This window comes from Rhamphochromis sp. 'chilingali' (genome assembly GCF_963969265.1).
Source record: "Rhamphochromis sp. 'chilingali' genome assembly, chromosome: 12".
Lineage (NCBI taxonomy): Eukaryota > Metazoa > Chordata > Actinopteri > Cichliformes > Cichlidae > Rhamphochromis > Rhamphochromis sp. 'chilingali'.
Genome location: NC_137939.1, coordinates 10356759 through 10370255, shown reverse-complemented (window position 1 = coordinate 10370255; position 13497 = coordinate 10356759). Strand labels below are relative to the sequence as shown.

The 13497-nt window shown below is 37.8% G+C and overlaps 1 protein-coding gene and 1 long non-coding RNA gene across 2 annotated transcripts; one reads left to right on the top strand and one right to left on the bottom strand.

Moving 5' to 3' along the window:
- Window positions 1-8894: 8894 nt before the first annotated feature.
- Window positions 8895-10494, top strand: LOC308407292. Its single transcript, XR_013973653.1, has 2 exons — window positions 8895-9393; window positions 10230-10494. It is a non-coding gene; the product is annotated as an uncharacterized lncRNA (long non-coding RNA).
- Window positions 10495-10638: 144 nt separating this feature from the next.
- LOC308407291 (uncharacterized protein) lies at window positions 10639-12329 on the bottom strand. The gene is made up of 2 exons (XM_080898864.1): window positions 11990-12329; window positions 10639-11101 (listed from the first exon to the last, which is right to left on the bottom strand). The coding sequence occupies exons 1-2, from the start codon at window positions 12247-12249 to the stop codon at window positions 10831-10833; spliced, it is 531 nt and encodes a 176-aa protein (XP_080754990.1). The 5' UTR covers window positions 12250-12329; the 3' UTR covers window positions 10639-10830.
- Between the last annotated feature and the right edge of the window lie 1168 nt (window positions 12330-13497).

Here is a 13497-nt window from a genome sequence, read left to right as displayed (position 1 = left end):
AAAAATATTTTCTTAAAGATTACCGCAAGGTTTATAATGGAATATGTTTTACTTACTATACAGCGGGTGAGATGATTTAATTTAAAAGCAGACTAAAAAGCAGGACATAAGAGGACAACAAAACTGTGTTGAATTAAAAGAGAGCCCTTTATTGTGGCTGATGGAAGAAACTTGAACATACAACAAGGCAAAAGCAATTTGTTACAATAACTGTAATTAATCCTGAAATGGGCGAGAGTAAAATACGACTGTTATTAATATTACTGTGACTATGTCAACACTACTACAGACCTGAACATGATGGCGACCAGCAGTATGACATAAAATATGAAGGGGTACACCCAAGACTTGAACATGAGAAAGGAAAACAGACTCTTAAAACAGGAAACATGACGAATGTATACCTCACATTAACAAACAAGGGCAATTGGAATGAATTGTAATGGTAGGTGACACGAAACGATCTATTTAAACAAAGCAGTAAAGAATGAGCAACTATGAGGTGTCTGGGAGAATTAGAAGAACATAACAAAGTATCGCCAAATAAAAAATACTAACTAATAAAAGCAAAAACAAGAATTACATACATTGATCAATAGTAATCTTAATCAACAAATACCAAAACTAATGCAAAAAATGTTGTGTCACAAACCCAAAGTGCGAGAATCGCATTATTTTCTAAACTTAGTGTAATTTTTTACAAAAGCTATTAACATGAAAAAGAATGCAATACAAAATCTAAACGAACAAGCTCTATTTACATTTCGGAAATACATAACCTACATATGTACACATACAAAATGTATAAAAACAATTTACATCTGTTCCTTAGTTTCTATCAATACAAATAATAATTTACATGACATTATTCAACCTTATATACATTTTATAAAATAAATACAAGTATTTATTTTTCACAGAGAGCGCACTCCCATTCTGCAGCCTCTGCCTTCTGAAACAGCTCAGTGTTCATCTGCAGGCACTGTGTGTGAAACCACCTTGAACAGCTGTCACACTGGATCTGTGAATTTTCAACAAACCAAAAATACAAAAAATTATTTAATCACATGATTTAACATTAATATCTTTATTAATCTGCCATTAGTATGTATTGCATATTTTTTCATTATCAACTATTCTAAATAACTGACACACAAACCAAAAAAAAATTTACATGCTAGTTAAGGCTATATTTCCCCTCTTCCTCAAAACAAAAAAACCAAATAACAAAAGCAACTATACACAATAGATTTTGTTAAATAATATCCCCAATTACAAATCCGTCTTACCCATTTGGTGATTGAAGGCCCTGGAAAAGGTGGTTTTGGAGTTGAGCACATGGCGCAATTGTTTTCTGCCTCGAACACTAGTACAAACATAGTAAAATTTGTTATTGACAATGAATATTTAAATCAAGTCATTTCTTTGTGCTGTAACACTTCACAAACCTGAGGCTCCCAGTATATTTAAAGCAATGGCTTCACGCTGCTGTGCCATTGCTTTAATTGTTGTTTTAAATGTCATTTCTGGTATGTTGGGAAATGACTCCATGAACGCCTTTGCCATCTATGTAAATAGCAAAATATTAAAAAATTATTTAGTCATATTCCTTTTCTATAGCAGACACAATTTTATAATGCACCATCAGCACAAAAATTATTTGAAACTCATGTCTTCGTTACTTTACCAAGATGACAATCACACCGCAGCTATTTGTGTCCTTCTGTACTGGGTGTTTCAAAACTCCTCCTTTTAACTTGACATCCACCCAGTCAGTCTTGTTGATCGCAGTACGCCTCATTTTGAAGAACTCCCTGTGAAAGGGTTATACTATCATGTCCAGGCAGGAAAAGTTAAGAAAATGCAGACTCACGGAAACAAAATTCTGAACTTAAGTACAGCTTTAATGCTGGACGGCAAACAGAAAAATGTTCTGAACTAGAATACAAAATCTGCCCGCTCGGCACGCTGCCAGACAGGCAGGTCATTACCTTATTTTGAATGTTCAATGTCAGCACACACAGTTTGAAAAAAACTCTACTATAAAACATTTTGGAATAACATGTGGCTTAATTTTATGCCACATTCTTTATTTATGGGAAACAAAGACGGTCGAGAGATATCACTTAGACAAAAACTAAAATAGCACTGGCTTTGAGTACTGTATTAAATCATCTACAGTAATCACAATTCACTATTGATATTATTTACACAGTCCCAACGCCAATATGGCTGCACCACCAAAAAACACACAGAATAAAAGAAACTGTAATTCAATGAAAAAAAAAAAGGGAAAGTCATATATAATTAAAGAAAAAACAAAAATCAACCATCACATTACAAACACAAGCTGCTGCATCTAAACTGCTAAAGCAAGTTCTTAAGGCCAATGACTGACCCATCTACTATTGGGACACATACAGTTTACTTAATACTGTGATTTAACACAATATTAAGTAATATAATAAACTAACAACCAACTTGTACTTTTTCATGCTAAAATGTAATTACTGAGGCACATTACCATCCCAGCCCACCGATAAGGCCTGGCCTACAAATTTGGAAAACACTGCACAACTATAAAAGTAAATGATAATTTTTTAATTTTAATTTTGGAAAAATAACATTTACCTGAATTTTTGTGCTGCCACTTTGGATTCTTCAAGCTCTCTTTTGTTGCGTGCTGGATCAACAAGGTAAAGACAGCTGTCTGCTTTACTTAGGTACTGTAACAGAAAAGATAATACAATTAATTCTCTAGCCAGTAATTACAGATAAAAATATGTCTTTTATCATGCTTGAGAGGTTTGAATAAAACTAGTTTGATCAGTTATTACAGCTGATTGTTAAAATGAGCCCAGGAAAAGCAGTTATAAAAGATATTATTACATCAATCCCCATCAATCCCTATTACAACAAGTCAAGGTGATTTACAGATTCCATTTGCTATTATCTTATTTGTCCACACAAGATTTACTACAGTCGAATACCGTAAATTTCAGTTTTTAATGGAAAATGATAGGAAACAATTAGCATTACAGTATACTGGCATTTGACGCGCAGGACTTCATAGTGGGAGATCAAAGACACCACAAATCTGGGTTTGATGAATCCATTTGTCTCACAAAGTAAAAAAGGTTTCCAGGGATGAAATTTTATGGCACTAACAGTACATAATTTGAAAAACAAAACCCTAATTATTCCATAATATTGCGTTTTTTTATTCAAAATATGAATTTTCTGGAGGAAAATTTGTGTTAGTACTAACCAGGAACTTCCAGTGAACATTTCCAACGTTCACAAACGAAACAATTGCCTGGTAGTTGTCAAAGTTGACCTGTTAACAAAGCATTAACACAATGTAAAATACAAATATATTTATATTGAAATATGTATATGTATTTATTACCTTTGACAAACAGTGCCTCCTCATCATTTCTCTTTTCCCGAACAGGATGACACCGGCAGTGTAGTGGTTCAGTATGTATACCTTACTGCCCAAATCCAACTTTCCGGCAATTTCATGCAGGGCACACTCTATGATCTTGTACAAAAAAAACATTGAATAATGAAGAGAGGTCAACTTAAACTGCTAATTATGTTACATTTTAGAAAATATGTAATCCATGATTAATTAATAATGTAGTGCTATCAATGTAAGAATTTTACTCTCTAAAGCACTCAAACGCACTTTCATTTTCATTGATTGGCTGACTGATTTTATATGTGATTTTCTCTATCAAAATATAGCTAGTTTATGTCAAACATTACAAAAGGAAAGAATATATTGAGCTAACAGTATAATAACAGTAACTCAAATAAACACTATATAAAACCAAAGTACACAGAAGACAAATTATGAAAATACAACAAAGCAGATATCGAGGCAGAAGGTTTATATCAACCGAAGACCACACTGTGGGTGACTCCTGTCAGCCATGAACAGGAGATTGAAGCAACATTTTGTGCTTATTAACGTTTCACATTTTAATAAAAACAGATTTAAAAAACAATATACTCCAATAAATATCAAAGTTACAATATCACAGAACATTATTAAATCCTTTAGTTGTGTTTTCATGGAAAATCTGGATAACAAAATGTGACTCAAGACTGAAAGTTCGTCTTAGACAATTTCACTTTTTTAAATAATTTGATAGATATTTTTTAATTTTTTACGGCTATTTATTTATTTTAAATTAAAGCAATGCTGGTCATTACGCATGAAAGTTAGCGATCTGGAGTTGTGACTGACAACAGTATAAAACCTTTTAAGATTCAAGTGCATCAGCACAGTAACAAATCCATTTAAGACTAAAGCATGTATAAACAATAGCTCTGTCTATAAAAACATTCCAACTGTGTAACGTGGATGCTAAAATGTGTTGTTGATATGGGAACAGCATTAAGATCAGTGATGTTTTTGCTCTATGAATAGCAATAAACCAAAACAAACACCAGGAAATTAAATTTTTGGTTTGAAAGGTTATGTAACACAGTAATTAAAATACAGCTTCATTTATTTTGTAGTCTGTCTTTTCCACGTACCTCGCCTGTTAACCATTGATGAGGTTCCAGTGATTTCAGCTCGCTGTGGTGAACTATAAAGTTGTTCCCTTTTATTTGTGATGGAATCACAGCAACAACAATTTCGGTTTCCTGTCTTTTCCACAGTGCAGTGACCTATGGGCAACATAAACAGTGTATTTGTATTTGTGGCACAAGAGTAAGTAATGCTTTTGACATTGTCAAAAAAGTACACAAATAACTCCAGATGTACCGCATCTTACAAAATGTACATTTGCATACTGACTCATGGGCATTTATTAGTGGTCTTTGATGAGTCGTTCTTGATCAATGGTCATACCAATTTGCATAGTTATGATGAAGCAACTCACCCCGCAACTGATCATTACTTCAGTTTGCTGGTTTAACTTAGAATGATAATGTTCTCTTTATAATTTGGGGGAAAACTGCAGTAAGATTAGACTGAAGAAGTCACTTGGATGATTGACGAAACTTTTCTCCCACTGAAAAAGCTACGTCCAGATGAATGGAATCAAGTTTTTCAGTTTGACATAAAAAGGATGATTGACAATTCATCAAGACATATAAATGACTATGTGTTATACCATTATAGAGACCTAATACATTTTTTATGACAAGTTAAGTATTTATTGAAAAGTTGTTTGATGTGCACAAGATTGTTACTTTCAAATTTAATTTGTGAATACTAATAACTCAATTTGACATCAGTCTACCTACCACAATCAATAAGCTTGGAAAAGCTGTAAAAAGGATGAATAGTTTAAAGGGAACAGAAAAAGTTTTCATCATAACAGAATACATAAGCCTTAGTTTTGCACAAAAATTTCAAACATAAAAATTCACATTGTAAGCGCCAGACGTCTGCTTTATATTTTTATTTACGATTGAGTTCATGTTTGTTTTATAATTCATAGATTCATTACATAAGTCATCTTTTCAGGATTAATAAATGTGAAAATATATGTGTTTACATAAAGTAATTTTAAATCACTGTTTTGGGATTGGAACCTAAAAGGGGGTACCTCTCACTAAGTATGTAAGTGCAATAGTAGCATGAAACCCTGTGTGAGTGTGTGAGAGGGAAGGGGAGGAGCATGGACATAGAGGTTAGGAGTCTCACGGTTTTCTGACCGTGTGCACAGCTAGTTATGGATAACTGCTATTTTTTGGAACTTTCATGCTTTTTTAGGAAGGAGTTCATTGTTACATCTTCAGTTTGTAATAAATAAACAGTCTTCAAATCATAATGCAACTGGAAGCATTTCTTTTGGAAACCAGGAACACGCGTCAGCCATAGACTCTCCTTTTTTGAACTTGGTTTATTGGAAATTACCCTACACACATGTTATTCTCATGTAACCCTCTGCATGTTTCCGAACTGTGTCTGAATGACATAGCAGCAACTCTAGTGATCATGATGTTATGACTTTTTGTTGTGATTTCATTGAAGCTAAAGACAGTATAATACACATTGATTTACCTGTAATTTATCCAATGTGTTGCCCTTTTCCTCCTGTACTTTTCTGGAGGTGTTTCACACATCGCATCGTTCTATATCGTCTGTGCTCTATCATAAATTAAAACACATTACCATTTAAATATTGTTTAATATGTGTGGTGTGCTACTATATTCTAATTCACTGTTTTAAAGTGTAATTTTTGCCTTGCATTTAATATTTTCAAATTGATATAAATCAAAAATACATTACCATAATTAAAACCTTAATATCACAAAAACCATGATCACCTGACTTATGGAAGTTGGAGTTGGATCCTCATTCTGATTTCCTTGTCCTTCACTGTTTGGAAATGGGTCCTTCAACAGTTCTTTGCACGCCCTCTCCAGTTCCTTTGCATTTTTTTCCTCCTTGTCCACAAGATTTATTGTAAATGGTGCTGATTTTTTAGTCTTATTTTTTACATGGTCATAGATTGTTTGAACAATCACATCAGCACATTCCCTGGCAGGAAAGTTGTATATTCCTGAACTTACTGCTGGAATTGCAATAGAACACATTTTGTGCTCCTCGGCCTTTTGCAAAACACTGATTATGGCCTGTCGCAACATTGGTTTTGCTTGTGTGACATCTTTGGCTGATGGTTTGCTTTGCAGACATGGTCCCACTACGTGAATAATTTTTTGGCAAGACAGGTTCCCAGCACTTGTTACAATAGCTTCTCCAGTCCGCAGAGGTCCGTTTTCTGCTATGTAATTATTGCTCTCTTTCTGTATTTTTGTCCCACCACATTCTGAGATCGCCAATGCCAGCCCACCACAATGTTGTAACATGGTATTTGCTGCATTGACAACAGCGTCCACTTGAAACTTGCAGAGATCAGCAATCCACACTGAAATGTTTACATCTTGCGTGAGATGTGCTGACATTATCCTTTTTTGTGTTGCTGCTTGTTCTTCTTCATCCTTGTGAGAAAATTTTCAAAATGAAAAACAAAAAAATTTAAATAACAAAGTAAATATAGAATTCATAACATTATAAAAAATTTAAGTAAGATGAATACAGAGATTGTAATAAACATATTATTCAAGGCCAAGTATAGCTCAACAACAATGTATTTCAAAATTAGATTAGGCAAAACTACTATAGATGCCAGCCATCCTTTCTTTGTATTACCTGCTGTATTAGAAAGCATGAACTAGTGCTATTAGATCCAAATTTTCATTGTTCTCACATAATAACATTAAAATTTAAAAACACACACTCACATATTTATCTCTCTCTCTCTCTCTCTCTCTCTCTCTCTCATTCTCTATGTATATCTATCTATCGATCGATAGATAGATATTAAAATGTCTTGCTTTTTTTTTTTTAAACAGTATTGAGCAATCAATCCAACAGTTTAAATGCCTTTCATGACCGGACTTTTTCAATCATTTTTACGCGAATACTACTGACTGACATTATTCTTAGAAAAAGAAGTGACTTCTTGACGACCCAATTAACTCGATCTTTTAAGTTGCTCGAAGAACAAAGGAACCAACGAACATAAGTCATGATATGAATCAGTATTATGGCTGGCCTTCAAGATTATCGGATCAAAAATATGAACGATTGTCAACAAGTAATAATCAATGAAGCAAAATATGGATCACTGACTGTGATATGAAAAATTAAAAACATCAGCGGCCACATTTTTTAATGGGTGATGAATTGTAAAATTAAATTTTTTTCATTCATATCGTCATCTGTAGGTTATGAGAATATGAGTACAGAGATACAATATTTATATCTATAGCCAATGATTAAAAACAAAAATATATTGTCACTGTTCAGGGATGTAATTTGGCCATTGGTGTTGTTGTTTTCAAGGCTTCTTCGAGGAGCATCCGGGAGAACTACTTTCAAAGTATTTAAATGAAAAGCAAGCTTGCTTTTCTTTTAGAAGGTTCCCTTAATAAATATTTACTAGCAACATCTTTAAAATGATAATTAAGTGTTAGTGTTTACAAAAAAAATAAAATAAAGTAAAGTAAAATCAGTAATTATAATAATAGTTTCTTTGATACAATTAAATAATTTATATAAATACATATATATATGGTAACGAATGGTAACAAAGAGAGGGAAGGTAGTCAGAACTGAGGGGATTGAACTACCAGAAGGCAACATTGCAGACATAGGGGACAGTTACAAGTACCTGGGGATCCCGCAGGCAAATGGGAACCATGAAGAGGCCGCTAGAAAAGCTGCAACCACCAAGTACCTGCAGAGGGTCAGGCAAGTCCTGAGGAGTCAGCTGAATGGTAAGAACAAGATCCGGGCCATCAACACGTACGCCCTGCCCGTGATCAGGTACCCTGCTGGGGTAATAGGCTGGCCAAAGGAGGAGATAGAAGCCACTGACATAAAGACAAGAAAGCTCCTTACCATGCATGGAGGGTTTCACCCCAAGTCCAGTACCCTGAGGCTGTACGCTAAGCGGAAGGAAGGGGGCCGGGGACTGGTGAGTGTCAGCACCACAGTCCAGGATGAGACAACGAACATCCAAGAATACATTGGGAAGATGGCCCCAACTGACCGAGTGCTCAGTGAATACCTCAGGCAGCAGAAACCCAAGAAAGAGGAGGGAGACGAGGAACCATCATGGAAGCACAGGCCCCTGCACGGTATGTACCACCGGCAGATAGAGGAGGTGGCTGATATCCAGAAATCCTACCAGTGGCTGGACAAAGCTGGACTGAAAGACAGCACAGAGGCACTAATCATGGCAGCACAAGAACAAGCTCTGAGTACAAGATCCATAGAGGCTGGGGTCTATTACACCAGGCAAGACCCCAGGTGCAGGCTGTGTAAAGATGCCCCAGAGACAATCCAGCACATAACGGTGTGTTCACACCGAACGCGATGGACGCGAATAGAGCGTCAGGTTTACATGTAAAGTCAATGGAAAGGCGCGATGACGCGCGATTGCGGGTCCCGCGAAAATTCGGAAGCAGATTTGCGTCGCGAAAACGCCAAAACGCGTGAAACGCGCGTCAGTGTAGCGCGTCTGGCGCGTTTGACTCGCGAATAAAACCACGCGCGTGAGTTTTTGTGTTGCATTTTGTGCATACGCGCGTTTCGCGTCTACCGCTCGAGTTGGAAAAATCTGAACTCCAGCGTCAAATCGCGCCGCGACAACCAATCAGGAGCCTGGTGACGTGGCTGTTACCTAGGTCAAAGGGGCAGATCCAGCCAAAGCCTTTCATACTTCAATGGAGGGGAAGGCTAATCAATGCGGTAGCAAACAACTCGGAGCTGTACAACACCAGCTGCTTTCAGTACCGAGACAGGAATAAAAAGGACCGAGCTTGGAGGAAGATATGTGAAGAGATCGGGCAACCTGGTAAGTTCATTCATTTCTCTTTTGAAAGTTTTCACTGACCCGGGGAAGCTGCACAAAAGCTAGCAAGCCACCGCTATTTTCCCACTGACGTACAAATACCGTTCTGCTTTTATGCATGTTGTCATTTAGGAATATATTTTATTGTTTATTAATAAACAGCACACAGTGGTCCCGCTGATCATCCGTCACTGCTTTGCTTTTTCGCTGATTTTTTATTGCACAGTACAGCATTGCATTCTGCAGCCTGATTGACAAATCTCCTGCGCTTGCCAAATTTATCACGTTTGGTTTTGATAACCATCGCGTCCAATAGAAAAAACAGCACAAAAACACCCATAACTATGAGCCTCATTCGGAAATAGACACCTGCACCGTGAGGGAAAAAGGCGCACGAAAGTGGCGGGCAGATGAAGACAAACCGCGGCATAATAATACTTTTACGTTTTGCAATCTACAAAGGTTTGCACTTTGAGAATCAATTGTGAGAACTGTGACCAGGGGCTAGTTATTCTGAGAACCCCTGCAATAAATGAGGGACCACTGTCTACTCTACGATTATTATATCCAACCTGTTAACATTTAATACTGTATTGATAGAACCAACTGATTCTGCAGCAGAGCATCCCCAGTCCCTGAGCTCCTGCTGCTGCACCCACAGATATGTACAGCAAGCACTGATACCTTTTTAGTCGGTGGGATTCCCTTGTGATCACCTTTACTAAATATCTACAACCAATCTGATTATATCCTGTTATTGTTTTTTTTTTTTTTTCAATGTTGAAATTAAAATCTAGTAGCAGCCTTCTCATTTCTTTGTGTTTTGTGCTGTTTTACAGGCCCACAGAGGAGGACGGCTCCGAGGCAGATGAGGGACGGGTCCCAGGACGGTCCATCGGCGGTGGAGCTGGCCACCCTGGAGTCCCTGAAGAGGCCACACCAGTCTCCAATGGAGCATTTCCTCCTCAGCCTTGTTCCTGCTCTGGAGAGCAGCTGGTCCTTTTTATTCCTGTCTCTCTGTAAATTCTTATATTTTATATATTTATGTTTAATGTTTTTCTGTTTGAGACTTTTAATATTATTTCAAATAAATGTTTATAATGACTAATGTCTCAGTTCTACTACACAGCAAATGTTGGCACACAACTTGACACATGTAGAATTTATTTCATATTATACTAATGACAAAATATACTGATACAGTGGGATGCAGAAGTTTGGGCAACCTTGTTAATAGACATTTTCCTGTATAAATTGTTGGTTGTTACAATAAAAAATGTCAGTTAAATATCATACAGGAGACACACACAGTGATATTTGAGAAGTGAAAAGAAGTTTACTGGATTTACAGAAAGTGTGCAATAATTGTTTAAACAAAATCAAGCAGGTGCATCAATTTGGGCACCACAAAAAAGAAATGAAATGAATATTTAGTGTATATCAATGTGTGTGTCTCCTATATGATATATGGGGTGCCTTTGTCTGGATGTGCTTCCCATCCAGAGCTGCACAGCACAGAGGAAAGTTCCAGCGCTCCTGGAATCCCTCTGTGATGGAGCGCCAGTCTCCAGGTGAAGGCACAGCCATGAAGTCGTCCACTAGACAGTCCCAGATGGACGTCGCTGCCTGGGGGGTGATCTGGCTCACCGTGGACACACCGACTCTGAAACTGAACGCGATGGTCCTGAAGGAGTCCCCGGTGACAAGGAACCTGGACAAAATTGTTCAAAATCAGTATTATGTGTACTGCAGTTACAAAATACATTATTCAAATTCCAAAATACTTTTGTGATGTCAGATATAAATCACAAAACTTAAATCTTACATAAAACATTTTGTAATTATAAGGATAATTACAAAATGTATATTAGATAATATCTAAAACAGTTGTGTTTTGTTTTAACTTTAACATATCATAATTTGATTGGTAGCAACTTTCACAACTACAGTGAGCCAATCACTCATAATTCCTAAACATGTCAATCAGGTAGGAATGAAGTAAGACATTAATAGAAATAAAGAGTTGTGTGTTGACATGTAGCCCTTTCCTTGCTTAAATCATTAATATTTTTGAAAAATTAATCTGTGATAAGACAGCTTATCAAGATAGAACCATGTAACTAGAGATGAACCAAACTGTTCACAGTTTTATCTAACTCTGTTTTAATAAAGGCTGTGACCCCTGCTATAGAGTCTGACAGCTGCAGGGATTATATACAAATATTCAACTATCCCAGAATCAAACCAGGTCTAAATAAAAAGGAGTGAGTATCACTACAAAGGTTAACTCAGTGGTCCTAATGCTACAGTTTGATATCAGCAAACACCGAGCGCATACATTGATGTGACACCACAGCCATGCTATCATGCAAACACTGATAACAGCATAAATCGAATTAAATCGGGACTTGATGAGAGCTTCTGAGTATCACTAGAAATATTATAAAGAGTCGTCTCTGTACCACAGTTTGCTTTCAGTAAACACCGACAGCATTCACTGTTAGCATAGCACATCCATGTTAGCAGTGTATAACTGGATGGATTAGCATATTAGCACAGATATCAATAAAGGACTACCGTATTAAATAGTTTTACTAACCTCAGGCAGACGGACAGGCGCTCTGCAGGTGGGATTGAGCGTCTGTAGTTGGTGTCTAGGCGGGCGATGCTGGGACCGACGAGGGAAAGCAGGTCCTCAAACTGGCCGACGGTGATAGCGCTGGAATCGGCCGTCATCCAGGCGCAGCTCCTGGAGCAAGTGGTGAAACTCACCAAACTGCTCATGCCTCTGGAGGACCTGATGGACCCAGGTACGGCGAGGACGTCTTTTACGCTGCTGCTCTGCTCTCCACAGTACATAGAGAAGGGAGACTCTCTCTTCAAGCGCTAGCTCGATAGCTGCCATCTTGCAAAGATACCGGTCTGGCACAACTCCCTCCCACATTCCTCCCACATTTCCGGTTCACGCGCGTCAAAAAATTTTGACGCGCGATGGATCTTTCTTGGACACGCGTTGAGACGCGAATGTACACGCGTCAAATTAGGGGCGTTTGGGGCGTTTTATTCGCGTCCATCGCGTTCGGTGTGAACACACCGTAACTGCAGGGTGCAAGATGCTAGCAGGTAAGACATACATGGAACGCCATAACCAAGTGGCCGGCATAGTGTACAGGAACATCTGTGCCGAGTATAACCTGGAAGTCCCGAGGTCAAAATGGGAGATGCCCCCAAGGGTGGTGGAGAATGACCGAGCTAAGATCCTGTGGGACTTCCAGATACAGACGGACAAAATGGTGGTGGCTAACCAACCGGACATAGTGGTGGTAGACAAACAGAAGAAGATGGCCGTAGTGATTGATGTAGCGGTTCCGAATGACAGCAATATCAGGAAGAAGGACCACGAGAAGCTGGAGAAATACCAAGGGCTCAGAGAAGAGCTCGAGAGGATGTGGAGGGTGAAGGTAACGGTGGTCCCCGTGGTAATCGGAGCACTAGGTGCGGTGACTCCCAAGCTAGGCGAGTGGCTCCAGCAGATCCCGGGAACAACATCGGAGATCTCTGTCCAGAAGAGCGCAGTCCTGGGAACAGCTAAGATACTGCGCAGGACCCTCAAGCTCCCAGGCCTCTGGTAGAGGACCCGAGCTTGAAGGATACAAAAAATAAATAAATAAATAACCGCCCGCAGGGGCGTGCTGGGTGTTGTGTATGTATATATCAAACCTGTTTAGTGACAGCTTCAGTCTGCTCTGTGGGCACATCTGAGTGTGGTGGTTCTTCTTGATGATCCTTATAAAAATAATATAATTACTACTTTACATGGAAGAACACAGATTAATTACAGAACACACATGACAATGTATGTCTTTAGCAGAACTTAAATTATTCTTGATCTCTAATACATACATAGGTTTAGACAATATACAGTCTTTGTCTGTGTTTATATGTTACTGCATTTTCCAAACAAAATTTTAAGTGATATAAATGGTCTTCTACAACAGCAATAACTAACAATAATGATAATTATTTCACTAACATCAAGTATTTTATGGGTAGCTGTTGCCATGTGTGGAGTGTACAATATCAAGATTTTCATTAACAAAGTTTTCC

Coding starts and splice junctions, on each gene's coding strand:
- LOC308407291 (XM_080898864.1), bottom strand. CDS start 12,249: ATGTACTGTGGAGAGCAGAGCAGCAGCGTAAAAGACGTCCTCGCCGTA. Junction 11,102..11,989: donor CGCCTGTCCGTCTGCCTGAG/GTTAGTAAAACT, acceptor AATTTTGTCCAG/GTTCCTTGTCACCGGGGACT.